The sequence below is a fragment of the Lissotriton helveticus genome, chromosome 6 (genome assembly GCF_964261635.1).
Source record: "Lissotriton helveticus chromosome 6, aLisHel1.1, whole genome shotgun sequence".
NCBI lineage: Eukaryota > Metazoa > Chordata > Amphibia > Caudata > Salamandridae > Lissotriton > Lissotriton helveticus.
The window spans coordinates 1,656,855,133-1,656,876,476 of NC_136067.1; the positions used below are offsets into that span (position 1 = coordinate 1,656,855,133).

Genomic DNA, 21,344 nt, shown 5'->3' on the forward strand with positions numbered 1-21,344 from the left:
ATGCACCTCCAGTATATCGATTAGTGATTGACCTTCGAGAACTTAATAAATGTATCATACCCCAGTATCCAGTAGTCCCAGATATTTCATCTCTATTGACAGCTATTGATTCTGAAGCTACATTTTTCACTGTTATAGACCTCAAGAATGCATTTTTCAGTGTTCCGATTCATCCAGACAGCCAATACCTTTTCGGTTTTTGTTTAAATGGAAGGAGCTATAAATTCACACGAGCTCCTCAAGGTTTCACAGAAAGTCCTAGCATTTACAGTCAAGCACTTAAAAGACAACTAGACAATATTCACATGCCAACTGACACTGCCCTGCTCCAGTATGTAGATGATCTACTGATCACAGCCCGTTCTGAACGTGATTGCGAGCGAGCGTCACTTACAGTTCTGTATTTCCTAGCCGAGATGGGGCACAAGGTGTCCCCTTCGAAGCTCCAGTTCTGTGTCCAGCAAGTGATCTACTTAGGCCACTTACTGTCCAAGTGGGGTAGGCAGTTGACACCAGACCGTATCCAGTTAATAGCGAGTCTTCCACAGCCCAAGACACAGAAGGAGGTACGAGCTTTTATTGGCCTTACTTCTTACTGCAGACAATGGATTCCTCAGTATGCATTTCTAGCCAAGCCACTGATACAGTTAACGACACAGGAGGCAGCCGTATCGACTGTCCTCCCTTGGACCCAGGAACATATATTTAGTTTTAATGAATTAAAGAAAGCCTTATGCCAAGCACCTGTTCTAGCTACACCGAACTACAGTAAGCCTTTTACACTTTTTGTCACAGAACGTGATGGTACTGCATTATCTGTTCTCACACAAGATCAAGCAGGACAGTACAAGCCTTGTGCTTATTTCTCGAGCACATTAGATCCAGTAGCCCAGGCTCTGCCTGCGTGCCTCAAGTCAGTTGCAGCCACAGCTCTAGCAATCAGACAAAGTGATTCCATAGTATTAGGACACTCCCTGACAGTACAAGTTCCACACTCAGTGGAAGTTCTTTTAAACCGAACACAGACTCAGCATTTGACCATTGCACGTTTAACAGGTTATGAACTGACACTGTTCCAGCCACACATAGAAATCAGACGCTGCAACGTTCTAAATCCTGCTACTCTGTTACCGTCAGTTACTTCAAATCCTGCCACACATGACTGTGTGGAAGTTGTTAACACTATGACTAAGCCAAGACAAGACCTGACAGACATTGCATTACCTAATCCCGACCTGACACTTTATGTGGATGGTTCATGTATGAGAACTAGTACAGGAGAACTAGTAGCCGCGTATGCAGTGACTACTGACACTGAAGTTATTGAAACACACCGTATTGACACCCTGTCTGCTCAAGCAGCAGAGCTAGTTGCTCTGACCCAAGCCTGCATACGTGCCAAGAACCTGAAAGTAAACATATACACAGATTCACGTTATGCATTCGGAGTTGTACACGACTTCGGAGTGCTCTGGCAGGAGAGAGGTTTCATGACTTCTCATGGAACCAAGATTCAGCATGGTCTCCTCATTCAAGCTCTGTTAGATGCAATACATTTACCGACAGCTATCGCTATCATGAAGTGCAAGGCACATACGAAAGTTACAGACATCATTTCCCAACGTAATGATCTAGCAGATCGAACAGCCAAGCTTACAGCTCAGACACCAGACATTCCAGTTAACAAGACCCAGACATTTACTCCAGATCCGACTACATGTATGACAGTTAAGGACCCTACACAAGATGTCATAGACATACAGTTACATGCTACTCCTGAAGAAATCAAGAAATGGTCCGAACAAGGAGGGGTCCAGACAGATCAGGGATGGGTGACGAAGGGAAAAGCCACATGGTTTCTCCCCGACTCTATGGTTCAAGTCATTATCAATACCGCACATAGTCCAGCACATCTAGGAGAAAAAGCCATGTTAAACAGTATTCAGAACCTTTGGTTTAACAAACACTTACGCGCTGCAGCCAAGCAGAAAGTCCGTACTTGTATGATATGTTGTCAATTCAATCCAGGTAAAAGTGTCCCGGTGGAACAAGGTGGATTCCAGCCCCCTGACCACCCTTTTGAAGTCCTCCAGATGGATTATATTCAGATGGAGCGATGTCGAGGTTTCAAGTATGTCCTTGTAGTTGTATGCGCTTTGTCCAGGTGGACAGAAGCATATCCAGTTCTAGATTACACAGCAGCGACCACTGCCAAGCAGCTGGTTCGTGAATTCTTTCCCCGTTATGGACTCCCTAGGGTCGTGTATTCTGATAACGGCCAGCCATTCTCATCTGAGTTAATGAAACATGTTTCCCTCTTGTTAGGGTACCAGTGGAAGTTCCATTGTGTGCGCCATCCTGAAGCAGCCGGTCTCGTAGAGAGACATAATCAGACCCTGAAAATCCGTATTGCCAAGACATGTAAAGAGAAAGGTGTAGACTGGCTAGTTGCCCTGCCAGTTGCTTTATTCTTTATGCGAATGGTCGCACACTCCAGATCAGGTCTGTCCCCTTATGAGGTCGTATTCGGCCGCCCCCCAAATATGTGGGGTACACCTAGACCCCGCAGTATTACAGATGTTTCCAGTAATATGTTGACAGATTACCTAGCTTCCTTGATGTCTGCCCTACACTCTTGTCGTTCACAGGTTGCCGCTGCATTCCCAGACAATACTGAAGTGAAACCGCATGAGGTCATTCCAGGCGACCTCGTCCTTGTAAGGAACTTTGATCGTTCAAGTCCGCTGGAGCCTCGTTGGAAGGAGCCACGACTTGTCCTCCTGACCACCCGTACGGCCGTGAAGTTGGAAGGCCGCAAGGGTTGGGTCCATCTGTCCCATATCAAGAAATTCCATGGAGTCCGATCAAAGACATTTTTAAAGGACATTTCTAAGGACTGTTCCATTTCTAAAGACTGCCTGAAACCAGACTTTGATCCGAATCCTGAACTGAAAGTTCCTCTGTTAGAGAAAACTCCGCAACAGGAGTATAAGTTGAAGCTACGGTCTAGTAAAATAGGTCAGCCAGTTTAATTGTCTAAGTCCCTCTCGGGTGAAACGGTTAGACAGGTATCTGACATGTATGAGATAGACCCCCATAGTGAGAGAGTTAGTCAAAACTCTATACGATGTATCGTTTTTCTAAGTTTTATATTGTTTCTAAGTTTGATGGTTACCTGCACAAGTTATGCATTGCATTTATGTTTCCCAATTTCTCATGTAAATAAGTTTTCTAATGCTACAGTAGAGCACACATTTAGTGATCTGCCTCCTCACGAGTTATCCTATCGTCTTGCTATGCGCAATAATACATTCATCAGAATGTTACACTATTCACACCAGACCAGCAATGCTACAAATTGTTGGGTGTGTGGTCGACTCCCCCCTTTTCAGACACCGAAGGGAGTTCTGCCACTCTTTCCTTATCCGTTTTCACATAATGGTTCGTGTGGAGCATGGTCCATGTTAACGTCATCTTCAAATGATATGTCCCTTCTGAATAGAACATGTTTCCCAGACAAGCAAGGTCTCCCCCATAGAACAGGGTTAGATCTAGAAAATGAAGTTTACAATTTAGGTAATTATTCTTCGAATTTTATGGTCCTGAATGTTCAGTCTGATACTACTCCAGACTTACCTGCTATTTCAGTACTACCAGTCAAAGGCGAATTATGTGTCCGAAAGAATGGTTCCGCACATGTAGGACATAGTGATTGTACTACTACTGTCAAGTATAGTGACAGTGGGAAATCTATTTTCAAAGCTTCACGTCATTCTTATTTTGTTTGTGGTCAGACCGCATATGTTCGTCTGCCCCTCGATTGGGATGGAACATGTTATATTGCCTTCCTACTGCCACCAGTTTTTCTAGCCCCATCTGATTATCACAGAAACACACATCTAGTACACGTCAGACATAGGCGGGAGATTGAGTCCCCAATTGTCGATCAAACTGAAACTGCTCTAGAACAGTATACAGATTTCAATAGAGGTTTCTTTTTCTTTATAGGACCTGTCCAGAATAGTAAGTCAATCCGTAGGTTAACCAGAACCCTTGAAGCAGTAGTGAATGAGACTACTTCTGCTCTAGGTAACTTAACCGAAGAGCAATCTGCTATGAGATTTGTCGTGCTCCAAAATCGTCTCGTTCTTGACGTCATACTGGCCGATAGAGGAGGAGCATGTAGAGTCATCGGATCTAGTTGCTGCATTTTCATTCCTAATAACGCGCCGTCTGTTTATTCAGCTATAACCAGACTTCATAAAATTGCCCATCAGTTACACCAGAATCCAGGCACCTGGACATGGTCCGGTTGGCTCTGGAGTATTATATCTGCCTGGGGATGGAAAGTATTGTCATTTCTTGGTATTGCAGTAATGATCATATTCAGTTGCTGCCTCTGTATACAATGTGGCCCTGCGATTTGCGGCATGTGCGCTACCTCTTGTATTCCTAGTCCTAAGTCCCGTTCCAAGACAATTCGAGACGAGCAAATGATGCTGTATGAAATGATAGATGGTATCATGAATATAGATGTTTCCTGATGGAAACGTAGGGCACAAGGAGGGAATGTGGAAAAGTAAATTTTGCCATGTTATATGTGCCTACGTGTTCCCTATGTTATGTCATATGTGCATGATCGATATGCATGTATTCCCCTATGATCGATTAAAGACGCAATTACAGTTGTGTCCATCTCTAGTATGCCAGTTTCCAGTCTTCGTGAATACAACGAATATCAGGCCTATGTAAAGCTACGTTGCCACGTTTTACAGTGTGCACGTTAATTCATTGAATTATCCCCGTTTCTAGGCCTCAAAAGGGCCCGGACTCAGATTCAGCTCCTGTTTCCTGAACCCTCTCCGAGGAGCGATACAGCCCCCACCTGTATCCCTGACCCTTAGCTTACTTTCATGCCTCGCAGTGCCCGGCTCGGCCTGGCTCTGCCTCCCAGTCTGCCAAGAGTATGTTATGATTCTAGTTATCAGTTCAGCCCTCCTTCTCTGCATTCCTAAGCTACTGAATCGCATCAATAGTTTCCGTCATGGTCTAGCCTTTATGTCTCCGTGTAAGAGAAATACTGTATTAATATTCATAGAATATTCCCCGCACACCCACTACATGTAGAATTATGCATGCACCAGTCTTAATGTCTGTTAGCCTTTACTCTGATAACTTTTGGATTTTATCAACATGTACTCTAAACACGAGATACTAGATATGCCTGGGTACATGTCGCTCTGACACTCCAGACTTTAGTCTCCTCTTCTAGCGCAGAAGTCATAGCCCCCCAGTTCTCCCTAGTAACACGTCATTGCCAGTTTGCGCGCACCACTAGGTTAGAGGTCCCAGCTGCTCAGGTAGCCCCCTCCATGTTTCCGCCCCGTTTATGACATATTCTGTTACGTTTGCATCACATGTCTATGTATACGCCCTGTACACGCCTTCTTGTTACCTCATTTTGCCCTTATCTTTCGCGACTGCTACAAACCCCGCCTACTGCTACGCCTACTGTATTGAATATAATGTATTTTGTTTAACTATATATACTAATGTACTGTTATTAAATGTTAGCCTATTCCTGCCCCCGGCAGCTGCCATCCCATTCCCATGCAGGCTGTCCTGTTCCAGTCCTTTTATGCCTGATTAAAGCCTGTACACTCTAGCTACCTCGTATCTTGACTCTTATTTATTGAGCTACCCGTTTATTGATTATAGTCAAAAATAGATCCGGTAATATTTATTTATTTACCACAACAGCACCAAATCGCCAGCCATCTGTTCCCCAGCTTGGTTCTCCTGGCTGCTCCTCCCCTAATTATCTGCACATCAAAGGCTGCTCCCGCCCCCTGCTTCACACTTCAAAAGAATGCTACCGAGAGCATTTCCCGGCCGGCCGCTTTTAATTTCATTTCGCAAGCAGTTCCCCCTCCTCCCTCTCCTCCCTCTCCTGACTTTCTCCTGCCTGCCACACCAATCCAAACTGAGGCGCTGCTGCTCCAGTCCCTGTATTACTCCCACTCATCTATGATTAGGAATAAAAGACTGTCAGTTAAAAACAGTTTCAAGATAAAAATGGTTTCCCATTACTTTTGCAGAATGTTCTGCATTTCCTTAACCGCCTCCAACTCTCCGACTTTCACATGCACATACCACTTTGCTGATACTGACCGAGACATGCGCTTTATAAGCAGGAAATAGAATTCTACAGGAAACAATACTACCGAAGACCATTCGAGGGTGTGAGCTCAATGCCACCGAAGAGTACGTACAATTATTATACTTAAAGTTCAGTCAACTACCCTTGATGCACGGACAACCTTTGAAGAAAGTAAAAAGCATGTACCCTCACCCTCACTCACCCTCAACCCCTCACCCTCACTCACCCTCAACCCCTCACCCTCACTCACCCTCACCCTCACTCACCCTCAACCCCTCACCCTCAACCCCTCACCCTCACTCACCCTCACCCTCACTCACCCTCAACCCCTCACCCTCACTCACCCTCAACCCCTCACCCTCACTCACCCTCAACCCCTCACCCTCACTCACCCTCCCTCACCCTCCCTCACCCTCCCTCACCCTCACTCACCCTCCCTCACCCTCACTCACCCTCACTCACCCTCACTCACCCTCACACTCACCCTCACTCACCCTCACCCTCACTCACCCTCACTCACCCCCAACCCCTCACCCTCACTCACCCTCTCACCCTCACTCAACCTCACCCTCACTCACCCTCACCCTCACTCGCCCTCAACCCCTCACCCTCACTCACCCTCAACCACTCACCCTCAACCCCTCACTCACCGTCAACCCCTCACCCTCAACCCCTCACTCACCCTCACTCACCCTCAACCCCTCACCCTCACTCACCCTCACTCACCCTCACCCACACTCACCCTCAACCCCTCACCCTCACTCACCCTCACTCACCCTCAACCCCTCACCCTCACTCACCCTCAACCCCTCACCCTCACTCACCCTCAACCCCTCACCCTCACCCTCACTCACCCTCACTCACCCTCACTCACCCTCACCCTCCCTCACCCTCCCTCACCCTCACTCACCCTCACTCACCCTCACCCTCACTCACCCTCAACCCCTCACCCTCACTCACCCTCACTCACCCTCAACCCCTCACTCACCCTCAACCCCTCACCCTCACTCACCCTCAACCCCTCACCCTCACCCTCACTCACCCTCTACCCCTCACCCTCACTCACCCTCTACCCCTCACCCTCAACCCCTCACTCACCCCCACTCACCCTCACTCTCACTCACCCTCACTCACCCTCAACCCCTCACCCTCACCCTCACTCACCCTCACTCACCCTCACCCTCACTCACCCTCAACCCCTCACTCACCCTCACCCTCACTCACCCTCAACCCCTCACCCTCCCTCACCCTCACCCACCCTCAACCCTCACCCTCACTCACCCTCAACCCCTCACCCTCACTCACCCTCACTCACCCTCACTCACCCTCACCCACCCTCACTCACCCTCACTCACCCTCACTCACCCTCACTCACCCTCACTCACCCTCACTCACCCTCACCCTCACTCACCCTCACCCTCACTCACCCTCACTCACCCTCACCCTCACTCACCCTCAACCCCTCACCCTCACTCACCCTCAACCCCTCACCCACCCTCACCCACCCTCACCCACCCTCAACCCCTCACCCTCACTCACCCTCAACCCCTCACCCTCACTCACCCTCAACCCCTCACCCTCAACCCCTCACTCACCCTCACTCTCACTCACCCTCACTCGCCCTCAACCCCTCACCCTCACCCTCACTCACCCTCACCCTCACTCACCCTCAACCCCTCACCCTCACCCTCACTCACCCTCACTCACCCTCAACCCCCACTCACCCTCAACCCCTCACCCTCACTCACCCTCAACCCCTCACCCTCAACCCCTCACTCACCCTCAACCCCTCACCCTCACTCACCCTCAACCCCTCACCCTCACTCACCCTCACTCACCCTCAACCTCAACCCCTCACCCTCACTCACCCTCAACCCCTCACCCTCACTCACCCTCACTCACCCTCACTCACCCTCACTCACCCTCACCCTCACTCACCCTCAACCTCTCACCCTCACTCACCCTCACTCACCCTCAACCCCTCACCCTCAACCCCTCACCCTCACTCACCCTCAACCCCTCACCCTCACTCTCACTCATCCTCACTCACCCTCAACCCCTCACCCTCACCCTCACCCCCTCACCCTAACTCACCCTCACTCACCCTCAACCCCTCACCCTCACTCACCCTCACCCTCACTCACCCTCAACCCCTCACCCTCACTCACCCTCAACCCCTCACCCTCACTCACCCTCAACCCCTCACCCTCACTCACACTCACTCACACTCACCCTCACTCACCCTCACTCACCCTCACTCACCCTCACCCTCACTCACCCTCACCCACCCTCACCCTCACTCACCCTCAACCCCTCACCCTCACTCACCCTCACCTTCACCCTCACTCACCCTCAACCCCTCACCCTCACTCACCCTCAACCCCTCACCCTCACTCACCCTCACCCTCACTCACCCTCAACCCCTCACCCTCAACCCCTCACCCTCACTCACCCTCACCCCCCTCACCCTCACTCACCCTCAACCCCTCACCCTCACTCACCCTCACTCACCCTCACTCACCCTCACCCTCACTCACCCTCAACCCCTCACTCACCCTCACCCTCAACCCCTCACCCTCACTCACCCTCAACCCCTCACCCTCACTCACCCTCAACCCCTCACCCTCACTCACCCTCACTCACCCTCACTCACCCTCACCCTCACTCACCCTCAACCCCTCACCCTCACTCACCCTCAACCCCTCACCCTCACTCACCCTCAACCCCTCACCCTCACTCACCCTCAACCCCTCACCCTCACTCACCCTCACCCTCACTCACCCTCACCCTCACTCACCCTCAACCCCTCACCCTCCCTCAACCCTCACTCATTCACCCTCACTCACCCTCACTCACCCTCACTCACCCTCACCCTCACTCACCCTCACTCACCCTCACCCTCACTCACCCCCAACCCCTCACCCTCACTCACCCTCAACCCCTCACCCTCAACCCCTCACCCTCAACCCCTCACCCTCAACCCCTCACTCACCCTCACTCTCACTCACCCTCAACCCCTCAGCCTCACCCTCACTCACCCTCACTCACCCTCACTCTCACCCTCACTCACCCCCAACCCCTCACCCTCACTCACCCTCACCCTCACTCACCCTCACTCACCCTCACTCACCCTCACTCACCCTCACTCACCCTCACCCTCACTCACCCTCAACCCCTCACCCTCACTCACCCTCAACCCCTCACCCTCACTCACCGTCAACCCCTCACCCTCAACCCCTCACTCACCCTCGCTCACCCTCACTCACCCTCACCCTCACTCACCCTCACCCACACTCACCCTCAACCCCTCACCCTCACTCACCCTCACCCTCACTCACCCTCAACCCCTCACCCTCACTCACCCTCAACCCCTCACCCTCAACCCCTCACCCTCAACCCCTCACCCTCACCCTCACTCACCCTCACCCTCACTCACCCTCAACCCCTCACCCTCACTCACCCTCAACCCCTCACCCTCACTCACCCTCAACCCCTCACCCTCACTCCCCCTCAACCCCTCACCCTCACCCTCACTCACCCTCTACCCCTCACCCTCTACCCCTCACCCTCACTCACCCTCTACCCCTCACCCTCAACCCCTCACTCACCCTCACTCTCACTCACCCTCACTCGCCCTCAACCCCTCACCCTCACCCTTACCCTCACTCACCCTCAACCCCTCACCCTCACTCACCCTCAACCCCTCACCCTCACTCACCCTCACTCACCCTCAACCCCTCACCCTCACTCACCCTCAACCCCTCACCCTCAACCCCTCACCCTCAACCCCTCACCCTCACCCTCACTCACCCTCACTCACCCTCACTCACCCTCACTCACCCTCACTCACCCTCACTCACCCTCACTCACCCTCACCCTCCCTCACCCTCACTCACCCTCACCCTCACTCACCCTCAACCCCTCACCCTCACTCACCCACAACCCCTCACCCTCACTCACCCTCAACCCCTCACCCTCACCCTCACTCCCCCTCAACCCCTCACCCTCACCCACCCTCTACCCCTCACCCTCACTCACCCTCTACCCCTCACCCTCACTCACCCTCTACCCCTCACCCTCAACCCCTCACTCACCCTCACTCTCACTCACCCTCACTCACCCTCAACCCCTCACCCTCACTCACCCTCACCCTCACTCACCCTCAACCCCTCACCCTCAACCCCTCACCCTCACTCACCCTCACCCTCACCCACCCTCAACCCCTCACCCTCACTCACCCTCAACCCCTCACCCTCACTCACCCTCAACCCCTCACCCTCACTCACCCTCACTCACCCTCACTCACCCTCACTCACCCTCACCCTCACTCACCCTCACTCACCCTCACTCACCCTCACTCACCCTCACTCACCCTCACTCACCCTCACTCACCCTCACTCACCCTCACCCTCACTCACCCTCAACCCCTCACCCTCACTCACCCTCAACCCCTCACCCTCAACCCCTCACCCACCCCCACCCTCACCCACCCTCAACCCCTCACCCTCACTCACCCTCAACCCCTCACCCTCACTCACCCTCAACCCCTCACCCTCACTCACCCTCAACCCCTCACCCTCAACCCCTCACTCACCCTCACTCTCACTCACCCTCACCCTCACTCGCCCTCAACCCCTCACCCTCACTCACCCTCACCCACCCTCACCCACCCTCACCCACCCTCACCCACCCTCACTCACCCTCACTCACCCTCACTCACCCTCACTCACCCTCACTCACCCTCACTCACCCTCACTCACCCTCAACCCCTCACCCTCACTCACCCTCAACCCCTCACCCTCACCCTCACTCACCCTCACCCTCACTCACCCTCAACCCCTCATCCTCACTCACCCTCAACCCCTCACCCTCACTCACCCTCACTCACCCTCACTCACCCTCACTCACCCTCACTCACCCTCACCCTCACTCACCCTCACTCACCCTCACTCACCCTCAACCCCTCACCCTCACTCACCCTCACCCTCACTCACCCTCAACCCCTCACCCTCACTCACCCTCAACCCCTCACCCTCAACCCCTCACCCTCAACCCCTCACCCTCAACCCCTCACCCTCAACCCCTCACCCTCAACCCCTCACTCACCCTCACTCATCCTCACTCACCCTCAACCCCTCACCCTCACCCTCACTCACCCTCACCCTCACTCACCCTCACCCTCACTCACCCTCAACCCCTCACCCTCAACCCCTCACCCTCACTCACCCTCACCCTCACTCACCCTCAACCCCTCACCCTCACTCACCCTCAACCCCTCACCCTCACCCTCACTCACCCTCACCCTCACTCACACTCACCCTCACCCTCACTCACACTCACCCTCACCCTCACTCACACTCACCCTCACCCTCACCCTCACTCACCCTCACCCTCACTCACCCTCACTCACCCTCACCCTCACTCACCCTCACTCACCCTCAACCCCTCACCCTCACTCACCCTCACCTTCACCCTCACTCACCCTCAACCCCTCACCCTCAACCCCTCACCCTCACTCACCCTCAACCCCTCACCCTCAACCCTCACCCTCACTCACCTTCACCCTCACTCACCCTCACCCTCACTCACCCTCACTCACCCTCACCCTCACTCACCCTCACTCACCCTCAACCCCTCACCCTCACTCACCCTCAACCCCTCACCCTCAACCCCTCACCCTCAACCCCTCACCCTCACTCACCCTCACCCTCACTCACCCTCACTCACCCTCACCCTCACTCACCCTCAACCCCTCACCCTCAACCCCTCACCCTCAACCCCTCACCCTCACTCACCCTCACCCTCACTCACCCTCAACCCCTCACCCTCACTCACCCTCAAACCCTCACTCACTCTCACCCTCACTCACCCTCACCCTCACTCACCCTCACCCACCCTCACCCTCACTCACCCTCACTCACCCTCAACCCCTCACCCTCACTCACCCTCAACCCCTCACCCTCACTCACCCTCACTCACCCTCACTCACCCTCACTCACCCTCACTCACCCTCACTCACCCTCACCCTCACTCACCCTCACTCACCCTCAACCCCTCACTCACCCTCACCCTCACTCACCCTCACCCACCCTCAACCCCTCACCCTCACTCACCCTCAACCCCTCACCCTCACTCACCCTCAACCCCTCACCCTCAACCCCTCACTCACCCTCACTCTCACTCACCCTCAACCCCTCAGCCTCACCCTCACTCACCCTCACTCACCCTCACCCTCACTCACCCTCACCCTCACTCACCCTCACCCTCACTCACCCTCACTCACCCTCACTCACTCTCACCCTCACTCACCCTCACCCTCACTCACCCTCACCCTCACTCACCCTCACTCACCCTCACTCACCCTCACCCTCACTCACCCTCACTCACCCTCACCCTCACTCACCCTCACTCACCCTCACCCTCACTCACCCTCAACCCCTCACCCACCCTCAACCCCTCACCCACCCTCAACCCCTCACCCACCCTCAACCCCTCACCCTCACTCACCCTCAACCCCTCACCCTCACTCACCCTCAACCCCTCACCCTCACTCACCCTCACTCACCCTCAACCCCTCACCCTCACTCACCCTCAACCCCTCACCCTCACTCACCCTCAACCCCTCACCCTCAACCCCTCACCCTCACCCTCACTCACCCTCACAACACATATTGTGTTACAATAGGTGTCACATTTGCGAAAGATAAAACTATTGGCATTGTAAATAACAAAGCTATTAATTCGCTATTTTCAAAACAAGCACATAAATAAAAAATGTGTCCTTTACAATACCAATAGCTCAAACTTTCCTAATGCGAGACCTATTGCATTGCTGTGCTTCTCTCCCCTGCTGCACTCTCCTGCTCTCTAGAGATGTGGCCTAACGACCAGAGCTGCCATCTAAGTCACGTAAATACAAAATATGTTGCATTCCAAATGCTATAGGTGTCACATTCGCGAAAGTTATAACTATTGGCATTGTAAATGACAAAGCCATCAATTTAGCAATTTTAAAAACCAACAAATAAATAAAATATGTCATTTACAAGACCAATAACTCCAACTTTTCTAATGCGAGACCTATTGCATTTCCAATGCTTGTTATGTTTCAGTGAACATCAAACAGACACAACAACATAATCCCAACTTTACAGCTGCTGCAGAGACAATCTCTCATTACAACTAATCTATTTACTTTATGATCATATCATATTAATAATCAAGTCACATTCAGAGATAACCATATATAAAAATTCAGAGCTCTAGAATGGGCTTGTTAATTTATCAACCGTTGCACAGCATAGGCAGTCGTTCACGCATGTGTTATCTGGTCATTCATTGCACACTGGTCTGGTTGAAAGTGTATCAAGGTAGGAGATGGTCGAAGGAAACTCAGGCCTTTGTCTTCTCCCTCCAGCCCAGTGTTTTGTTGTCCGACATCTCTCTCAGCTGTCATCCATTTATGTAAATCCTAGGTCCTTATGGAACACCCCTTCTGACCATGGTAAAAGAGAGCACTTTATGACTTCAAAAATATGGGGATTTTGGGGGGGGGGGGGTTATGTTTTTGAGCTGCATCTATATTACTTCTACCTGGCAATGGGAATGTAGTGTGGCTCACTGGTTAGAGGCGGCAGACCCGAGAGCAGAGGACGGCCCGGGACCAGGGTTCGATTCCCGGCGCGGCAGGTTTCTGGACCAGGGTCAGCGGACTCGATAATTCTCTCGCCTCGGTGCCCACTCTGATCAGCGTTCACACTCGGCAACTCTGGGCATTAGCTTGCCTCATCTTCACTAACGGCCCCACCAGACCGCCGGGGATGCCTGGTCTCACCCTGGAGATACCCATTAAGGGACCATCTCTCAGGGAAGCCAGGAAGGGTTTCGCAGCGGTCGAAGCGCCTTGGGACCCTACGGGTAAGTAGTGCGCTATATAAATGCCTATACATTTACATACATTTACATTTACATTTACATTTACCAACCTTGTAGGTGCTTATACGTTTCTTGTAGTAGGACCCACCAAACATCAAGGAACATACCAATGCCCCATTACATACAACATGTCTTCACATGCCTCATCAGATTCCAGTCTGTGATGGAAATTCAGAGCCATTTGAAAAGTCAACCTCAAACAATGGAAATCAGTGTGATTCCATTCGAGTTGTAGATTGTGTGGTGATATAGATTTAAATAATAAAATATAGGTTGCCAAAGTTTTAATTGTGAATTCCCAAATATGTTCCAGTTAACCGCATACTTAAAATATTATTTGAAGTGCACACCACAAAACCTTTAATTGTCTCTCTGATTTTTATTTCACCAATGCCGAGTTGTGTAAGCCATGGATTTTATTTTCCCCTTTATTAGAGTGTACAACTATGACCCCCTAACACCACTGAAGAATGTTCGAGCGAATTGCTATGGGAAATATGTTTCACTACGTGGGACGGTTGTGAGAGTCAGTAACATCAAACCTTTGTGCGCCAAGATGGCCTTTTTGTGCAATATGTGTGGTGAGGAGCAAAGTCATTCACTGCCAGATGGAAAATTTACCCTTCCTACAAAGGTAATGATTTCTGCTATCGCGCTTACCCTTCTGTCTGCAAAGGTGATGATTGCTGCTGCAATGCTTATTGTTCCAGCCAACAAAGGTAAAGATCGCTGCTGCAGTGCTTATCCTTCCTAAAAAGACAATGATCTCTGCTTTAAACCTATCCTTACTTCGGTAATTATCAATGCTTTACTTTATGTCCTGTTTTTTCCTCAATGCTCTCATTGGTTTTGTTTTTCAGCAATTTATTTACAAGTATTGACCGAGCCTTAAGGTATGGCTTTCGTACAGTTTATGTGCACAAGGTGACAACAGAAAGGCAAGCTTACACACACAGGTAAATGCACACCAACAGGCAGGCATATTCATAGACCAACATGTATGCAGGCAATCATGCACATGAGCCAAATACAGCGAAGGGTACCAGACTCTAGACTTTACTTTAATGCACCAATTTAGTACAACCTAGTGGCTCCTGGACAGGTCCAGTTCATAAATCTTTGATCCTGAAAGTCACCCCAGGCTGCTCAGACTTGTGCAGTTCTTCTTAGTACACAGCAATTAGTGTGCCAGATATCAGACTGTTCTGAAGGAAGAGTAGTAGTCCAAGAGATACTTCCATCTTCTCCCTTGCACTGGTGTACAGGTCTCCTCAGTGTTTAGTCGATAATGATGAACAAAGGAACTAACAGAGGGGTTCAGGGCTTGAACTACACTTATGGTTTAGTTAGGTTGCAGAAAAAAATTTGAGGCTCTGCCACTTTCAAAAGATTACCTCCTCCTATCCTGAAAGAACATTCTTGTATTGTTGTTGACCAGATTCTATGGGCTTTGTGCCCATTGTCCCCATTAAGCTAATTTCTTACTGGATTGGGTGCAATTTGTATTCACCTTAGAGACTCTCTCTGCTATTGTTGCCAAGGAAGTTGACCACAACATAGAAAATTGGGGAAGAGAGTTGAAAGTAAGATCTCTGTTTGAGACTGGCTGCATTGCCTGTAGACTTCCCTGACCCACCAGGCATCCAACTTTCTGGGAGAGAGCAAGGAGAATGTATGTACTGTCCAATTTGGACATCACTAGCCAAACCCAGAACAAACCACTGTTCTGTGCAGCACACACAGCAGGGTCCAAAGAACCCCATCACTTTCCAGTCTGTAATACACGTATTATAAAACATAGATCAGGCACCGTTCATATATGTAGAACCCCAGATAAAGGTGCTGTACGAATGTTGTATAGTGGAGAACCATAGACAGTCTCCCTACAGAGCTGCAGGTAAAATGCCCTTAATTAGAACTTGTATATTATGTAGAGTGACAATAAATTTGATTTGGGGAATTTTTCTGGGTGTTTTAGGTCTATCTTCTTTATTGTTTTGATAGTGTTGTCGATGATTGAGGACTACAAGATTGTGTTCTTAATGCGGTGATGTTGTAGGGGTCCCATGGTTCTTTATCCACATATAACTAACATTGTTTATATTTTTCAGATGAGAAATGAATAACCAGTGGTTTGCTACTCAAGCCAGGAAGGCAGTGTGGTACTTTTGCACATTTGATAGGTTGATACCACCAAGATGTTCCATTAGGCAGAGTTTATTAATAGTGATTCTTGATTTTATCTTGCACCATATCAAATTGAATATAGATGGCTATCCATTTTTAAAACATTTTATAAGTTAGATGAAAGGGAAGCATGTGTAGTGTGCAATTAACAGTGGCTGAGATGACCATCCTGACAGCTTCTATTCTGGCACACCAAGTGAGGTATTTTGTCGGTCTTTTAGCAGTAAAGTCAATCCGTTGTTGACATGTGTTTTTTCGTTCTTTTGGAGTTATCCAAATCATCAAAAAAGAGCAGGCCAAGTATCTAATGTTTCATTTGCCTTGTAACTCCTGAGTTCTTTATCATATTTTTCCAACACTGTGCATTCATTAGTTTAATTTCCAATGTTTCGATAATTAAAGAGTACTCTAACGTGTTACCCACATTTTTGTTGAACTTAACTGCTGAATATGAATTTTTAACATATGAAATTAATGTAATATAATGTTAATGTAATTAATGACAGTTGCTTTGTCATAGTTCTTTCAAGAATAAGTAATGAAATAGTTCAGCACAGGTTTAGTTGCCACTGGCCAGCTGAGTACTTCCAGGAAAAAGCTTTTTCCAGCTTGTTGACTCCCTGTACCCACACAAGAGCTCAGCCAACTGGCCCTTGGAGTTCACACCTTGGTCCTAGGTGGCAGGCACAGTCCTTCAAGGTTCCTTCCATGTCACAAACAGCAGGACCAGCCTTCTTCTGGTCTTCTTCAGGTTCAAAAAGTGTTCTGATGTGAGTTTCTGGAGGTGCCACATTTACACTTGGCACCAGCGAGTGGATGGGGATGACTCCTGGGCACACCCTAACCAACAAGGTAAAAGTTCCTGTGGCCAACCCTACCCACTTTTCAGTAGTTCCTGTTTACCGTATTGAAACAGGCCCAAAGTGCCATGTCTTAGTACATTTTCAAGATAGCAGAAGTCTTCAGCCATACTAAACTTGGGCTCCGATGGATGGAGGTATGTTTGAGGAGTGCACTATGGTTATCCTATATAACTAACACTAAAACCCAGTTTGAGGCAGGCATTCTACCAAAACCAAACCCAGAGAAAGAAGTCTGGTAGGACGAAAGCAGGATTCTTCAGCAATCAGACAAGGGATCCACAAAAGTTGGCATTGCGATCTCGCCCTTTCAATTGCGCTCCATATTTTACACGCGTTTACAGACTGTACTGATATTAATTACATAAGTCTCGGTGTGACCTCCCACCAAGCCGTAGTTGTACAGACCGCTTGCTCTTTTGAATTTTAATACCTGTTCTTAAAAACGTACTTGCTTATTTTGCACATTACTTCTAGATTTTTTAATAAAATGTATTTTGCCTACCTGCACTTCCTGCCTTGTCCTGCCGCCTGCACCCCGGTCCACCACAGGTTATCCCGATTGTTGTGGAGGGTGCAGGCTGACACAGGCACACGGTATTTCTTCCGTGGCAGTTGGGGGGCGGAGCACCGCGACTAGCGCCGTGTTTGCAGCCTATATCTCCCCATGTGCTATCCGTCACGCAGCGGGCGCGCCGCTGGTGTAGCGAAGGCAAGCCCGTCTGCGCGCGGCCCCTGGGGCCAGGGGCCACGCACTCTGCCCGTTTTCCCGTCTGTTACTCCTCAGCTGAATTACATTCCCTTCGGGGGGACCGGGCCATCTTTCCTGACATTAGCAGAACTTTGGAGGTACTTGGCTGCTGTCCCCCAGGAACACGGCTAGGAATGCTAATCCCACCTCCCTTGATGTTCCACCACTCTCTGATCTGAGGGATATTCCCCCCTCATTTCCCACCCCCCTGACCAGTCCAACCCACAACAGCTTGTCCATTTGGTATCTCAACACCTGTTCAATGGTCAAGCACCAATTAGAGATCTTTTACCTCCTAGACACCTTCAAGCCTGACATCTTACTCTTATCAGAAACCTGGCTGACAGCCGAATCTACTCCAGATATGATGGCAGCCATCCCCGATAACTACGATGCCCTTCAGGCTAATAGACCGGGAACCAAGGCAGGGGGAGGGGTTGCGGCCATAATATCACAATCACACATTTATTTCCCCATCTACCTCACAAATCCCCTCTGTAGATTGCCTTCTTTTTAAGTTTGATTCAATCCCTTCCTCATTTGCTTGTGCCTTGGTTTACAGACCCCCCAGTCACATGCCTACCTTCCCGCAAACTTTTGGAAACGCGATCGCCGAACTAGCCATAAATCATGCTAGGGTACTGATTATTGGCAATGTTAATTACTGGCCGCATGATACACATGAAAGCCCCTGCTCAGTAGCTTTTTGTGAGCTACTGACCAGGATGAACTTTGCCTAGCACATCAAGGTAGCCACTCACATCAAATGGCATATTCTGGACCAGGTCTGGACTTCCAATTTGCAGATCACAAACATACAGGCAACTCCCTGCACTTGGTCGGATCACCATTTTATTTCATTCTCCATCCCAACTACCTCTACCATTAAAGCCCTGGCCAGGAACTGGAGCCAGGTTGACACCTCCGAGCTATGCTCCCTTTTAGCCACTTCTAATCCTTCCGCCTCCCTGCCCAACGACCATCTGGCCTCCCCCCATGTCCAGGCAGAAAACATCAATGCCTGCCCAACAACCATCTGGCCTCCCCCCATGTCCAGGCAGAAAACATCAATGCATGGCTTGCAGTGGCTAGAGACAGACTGGCTCCCCTTAGAAAGATCAAATGTAAGAGGCCACATAACGCTCAGCGCTGGTTTACTAATACCTCAAGGAAATGAAACTAGCCTTGTGCCAAACTGAGCGTAAGTGGAGACCGGACTATTGCTCCATGAAAAAATCCATCTTTACGCTGGCCCTCAAAGACTACAAATGTGCCATCCTAAAAGCTAAATCAGACTACTTCTCACTGAAAGTCCTTAATCCCACTAATAAAGCCAAAGACATTTTTGCCATCGTGGACGAACTTGTCAAACCTGACCGTATCACCACCAGACTCGTCCCTTCACAACTCCTCTGGTACTCCCCTAACACTTATTTTATTGACAAAATCACCAGTATCAAAGCTAGTATCCCCAGGACCACCTCCCCATCAGACCCTGCCCATGTGCACCATAACTCTTTTTTTTTTCTACCTTTTTCCACCAATCACTCAGGAGACCTTCTTTTCCCTCCTTAAAAGGGTCCGTTCAGTTTTTTTTCTCGTATTCACTTTTTAGTATTAGGATTTGTCTATATGTAGCTGTCTATAATATATATGGTCCCCACAAGCATAGACTTTCTGTACGGGGATCTGTCCAGGAACAGAAAGGTATGATGTGCACCTACGCGGGCACCCCACGTGAATGCAGGGATAAGTTTGGGTGCGCAAATGAGTTCAAAGATATCTGGTCGGCTAATTAAATGTGTGGCCAGCCTTAGTAACGAATCGGTGAGCTTTAGTTCTGTCCCGTCAGACACAATGATATGTATTGAACTCTTGTGCATGCACCGGGGAGTAGTTGCCCATACGTATGCACATGCGCGATGAATTCGCGCTCCGGCGCATACGCCCACCTTCTGATTACCGTAGGACAGCCCGGAAAGGGTTTACGCCCAGGCACCTGCCCTAATTACTTAATGAGCATTAACGTCCGAGTCACTTTTGGTTCGCTATTGGCAGACACTCAGAATGGGTAGGTGTACAGGAGACAGCACCCCGGGACAAACGTAAGTCTTTTTAGTCTTTTTAGAATGGATTTAGACATCGTGGCTCAGAACAGTCTGTGCCCGGTTTTTACTGCTACATATGGTTACATATTCCTATTTACTTTTCCAGTGCTTTCTAGCCCGGTAATGTAAGGGCGTCCAGTGTTTTCGCCAGAGGAGATATCCCTCGACCAAGCGAGGTGAGCATTTTGGAATATCCAGAATCACAACGGCACTTAGTGCTGATGGTGCCGATCTTAAATATAATTTTTTACACCAGTCACTGAAACCTTGAGACATTTCTAACACATATGGGGCTACTAATTTTGCCACCTTATAACTAGTACATTGGTAATGCTACTGTGTGTTCCATCTAGACCCTGATTGCTATATCTCACTGGGTATGGGCCCCTTTGAGTATCTACTTGGCAATTTGGTGTCTCGTGTGCCTGTTCTGCTCTTTTGTGTAAGCGATGTGCACACAGCGGTGGCACATTATATGGCATCAAGTTGCTACTGATGCTCATACCTGTGGTTGACTATGTTCTTTTTTCCTAGGTATTGAACAGGAGCGGTATACACAATGAAGCTGTAGCCAGATTATATGTATACAACCTTACTGCCCGCCCAGATAAATTTAGAGGGTATTTTATTTGATTTCACGTGCACTTTAACTTTATAGTATTGGTCCTGACAAAGCGCCAACGACCGTTATGGCGACATAGGCACGAAACATGTTGACCCATGACTTTCTTGACACCTGGGGTCAGTGTGCCTACAGGAACAAGATTTTATTCATTAGTTAAGTCTGCTAAGGGTATACAAATGAGGCATTCGCTGCATATTTAACCCCCTTTTTTAATTCATTTTTCACTTTGCACGCACTTCCTTTACCCTCATTGGACCCGCACACCCGCATGCACCATCCGGCTGTCCTAAAAAGATCTCCAATAAAGAGACCCTTCGGGGGACCCATAGGGAATTGCAGCGCCGGCCCTACGAGGAGCTAACGCCCGATGATGAAGCATGACACCCCCAGGGGTGTGTGAGGGCAACAGAGGACAAAATGTTTTTTTCACCTTTCTTTGGGTGGGTCCTTTGCACCTAGGTTATCTTTTCTTTTTTTCTTCTTCTTCTTTTTTTGAATATATGGGTGACTTTTTGCACCCTGACTCTTCGGGTGACTGTTTGCACCCGGCGTTTAGAAACAGTGTCCTTTGTTGGGTTGATATCGATGTAAGGAGCACGGACACTGGACCTTGAATAGCTCCTGTGCCCCCCCCCCTCTTTTTTTCTTGTTGACTCATCATTTTGGCAATCCATGATGAACTCAGGAAAAGGGCGGACCAAAACATCTCGCGGGCACT

General features: G+C 49.7%; 1 protein-coding gene across 4 annotated transcripts in view; it reads left to right on the forward strand.

Moving 5' to 3' along the window:
* The window catches only part of MCM8 (minichromosome maintenance 8 homologous recombination repair factor), a 444,398-nt gene that overhangs the window by 79,189 nt on the left and 343,865 nt on the right, over positions 1-21,344 (forward strand). For all 4 annotated transcript variants that reach the window (XM_078649515.1, XM_078649512.1, XM_078649513.1 and 1 more), the window contains exon 7: positions 14,531-14,729. In XM_078649515.1, coding sequence (XP_078505641.1) covers positions 14,531-14,729 — 199 coding nt within the window. The remainder of the gene's footprint in view (positions 1-14,530; positions 14,730-21,344) is intronic.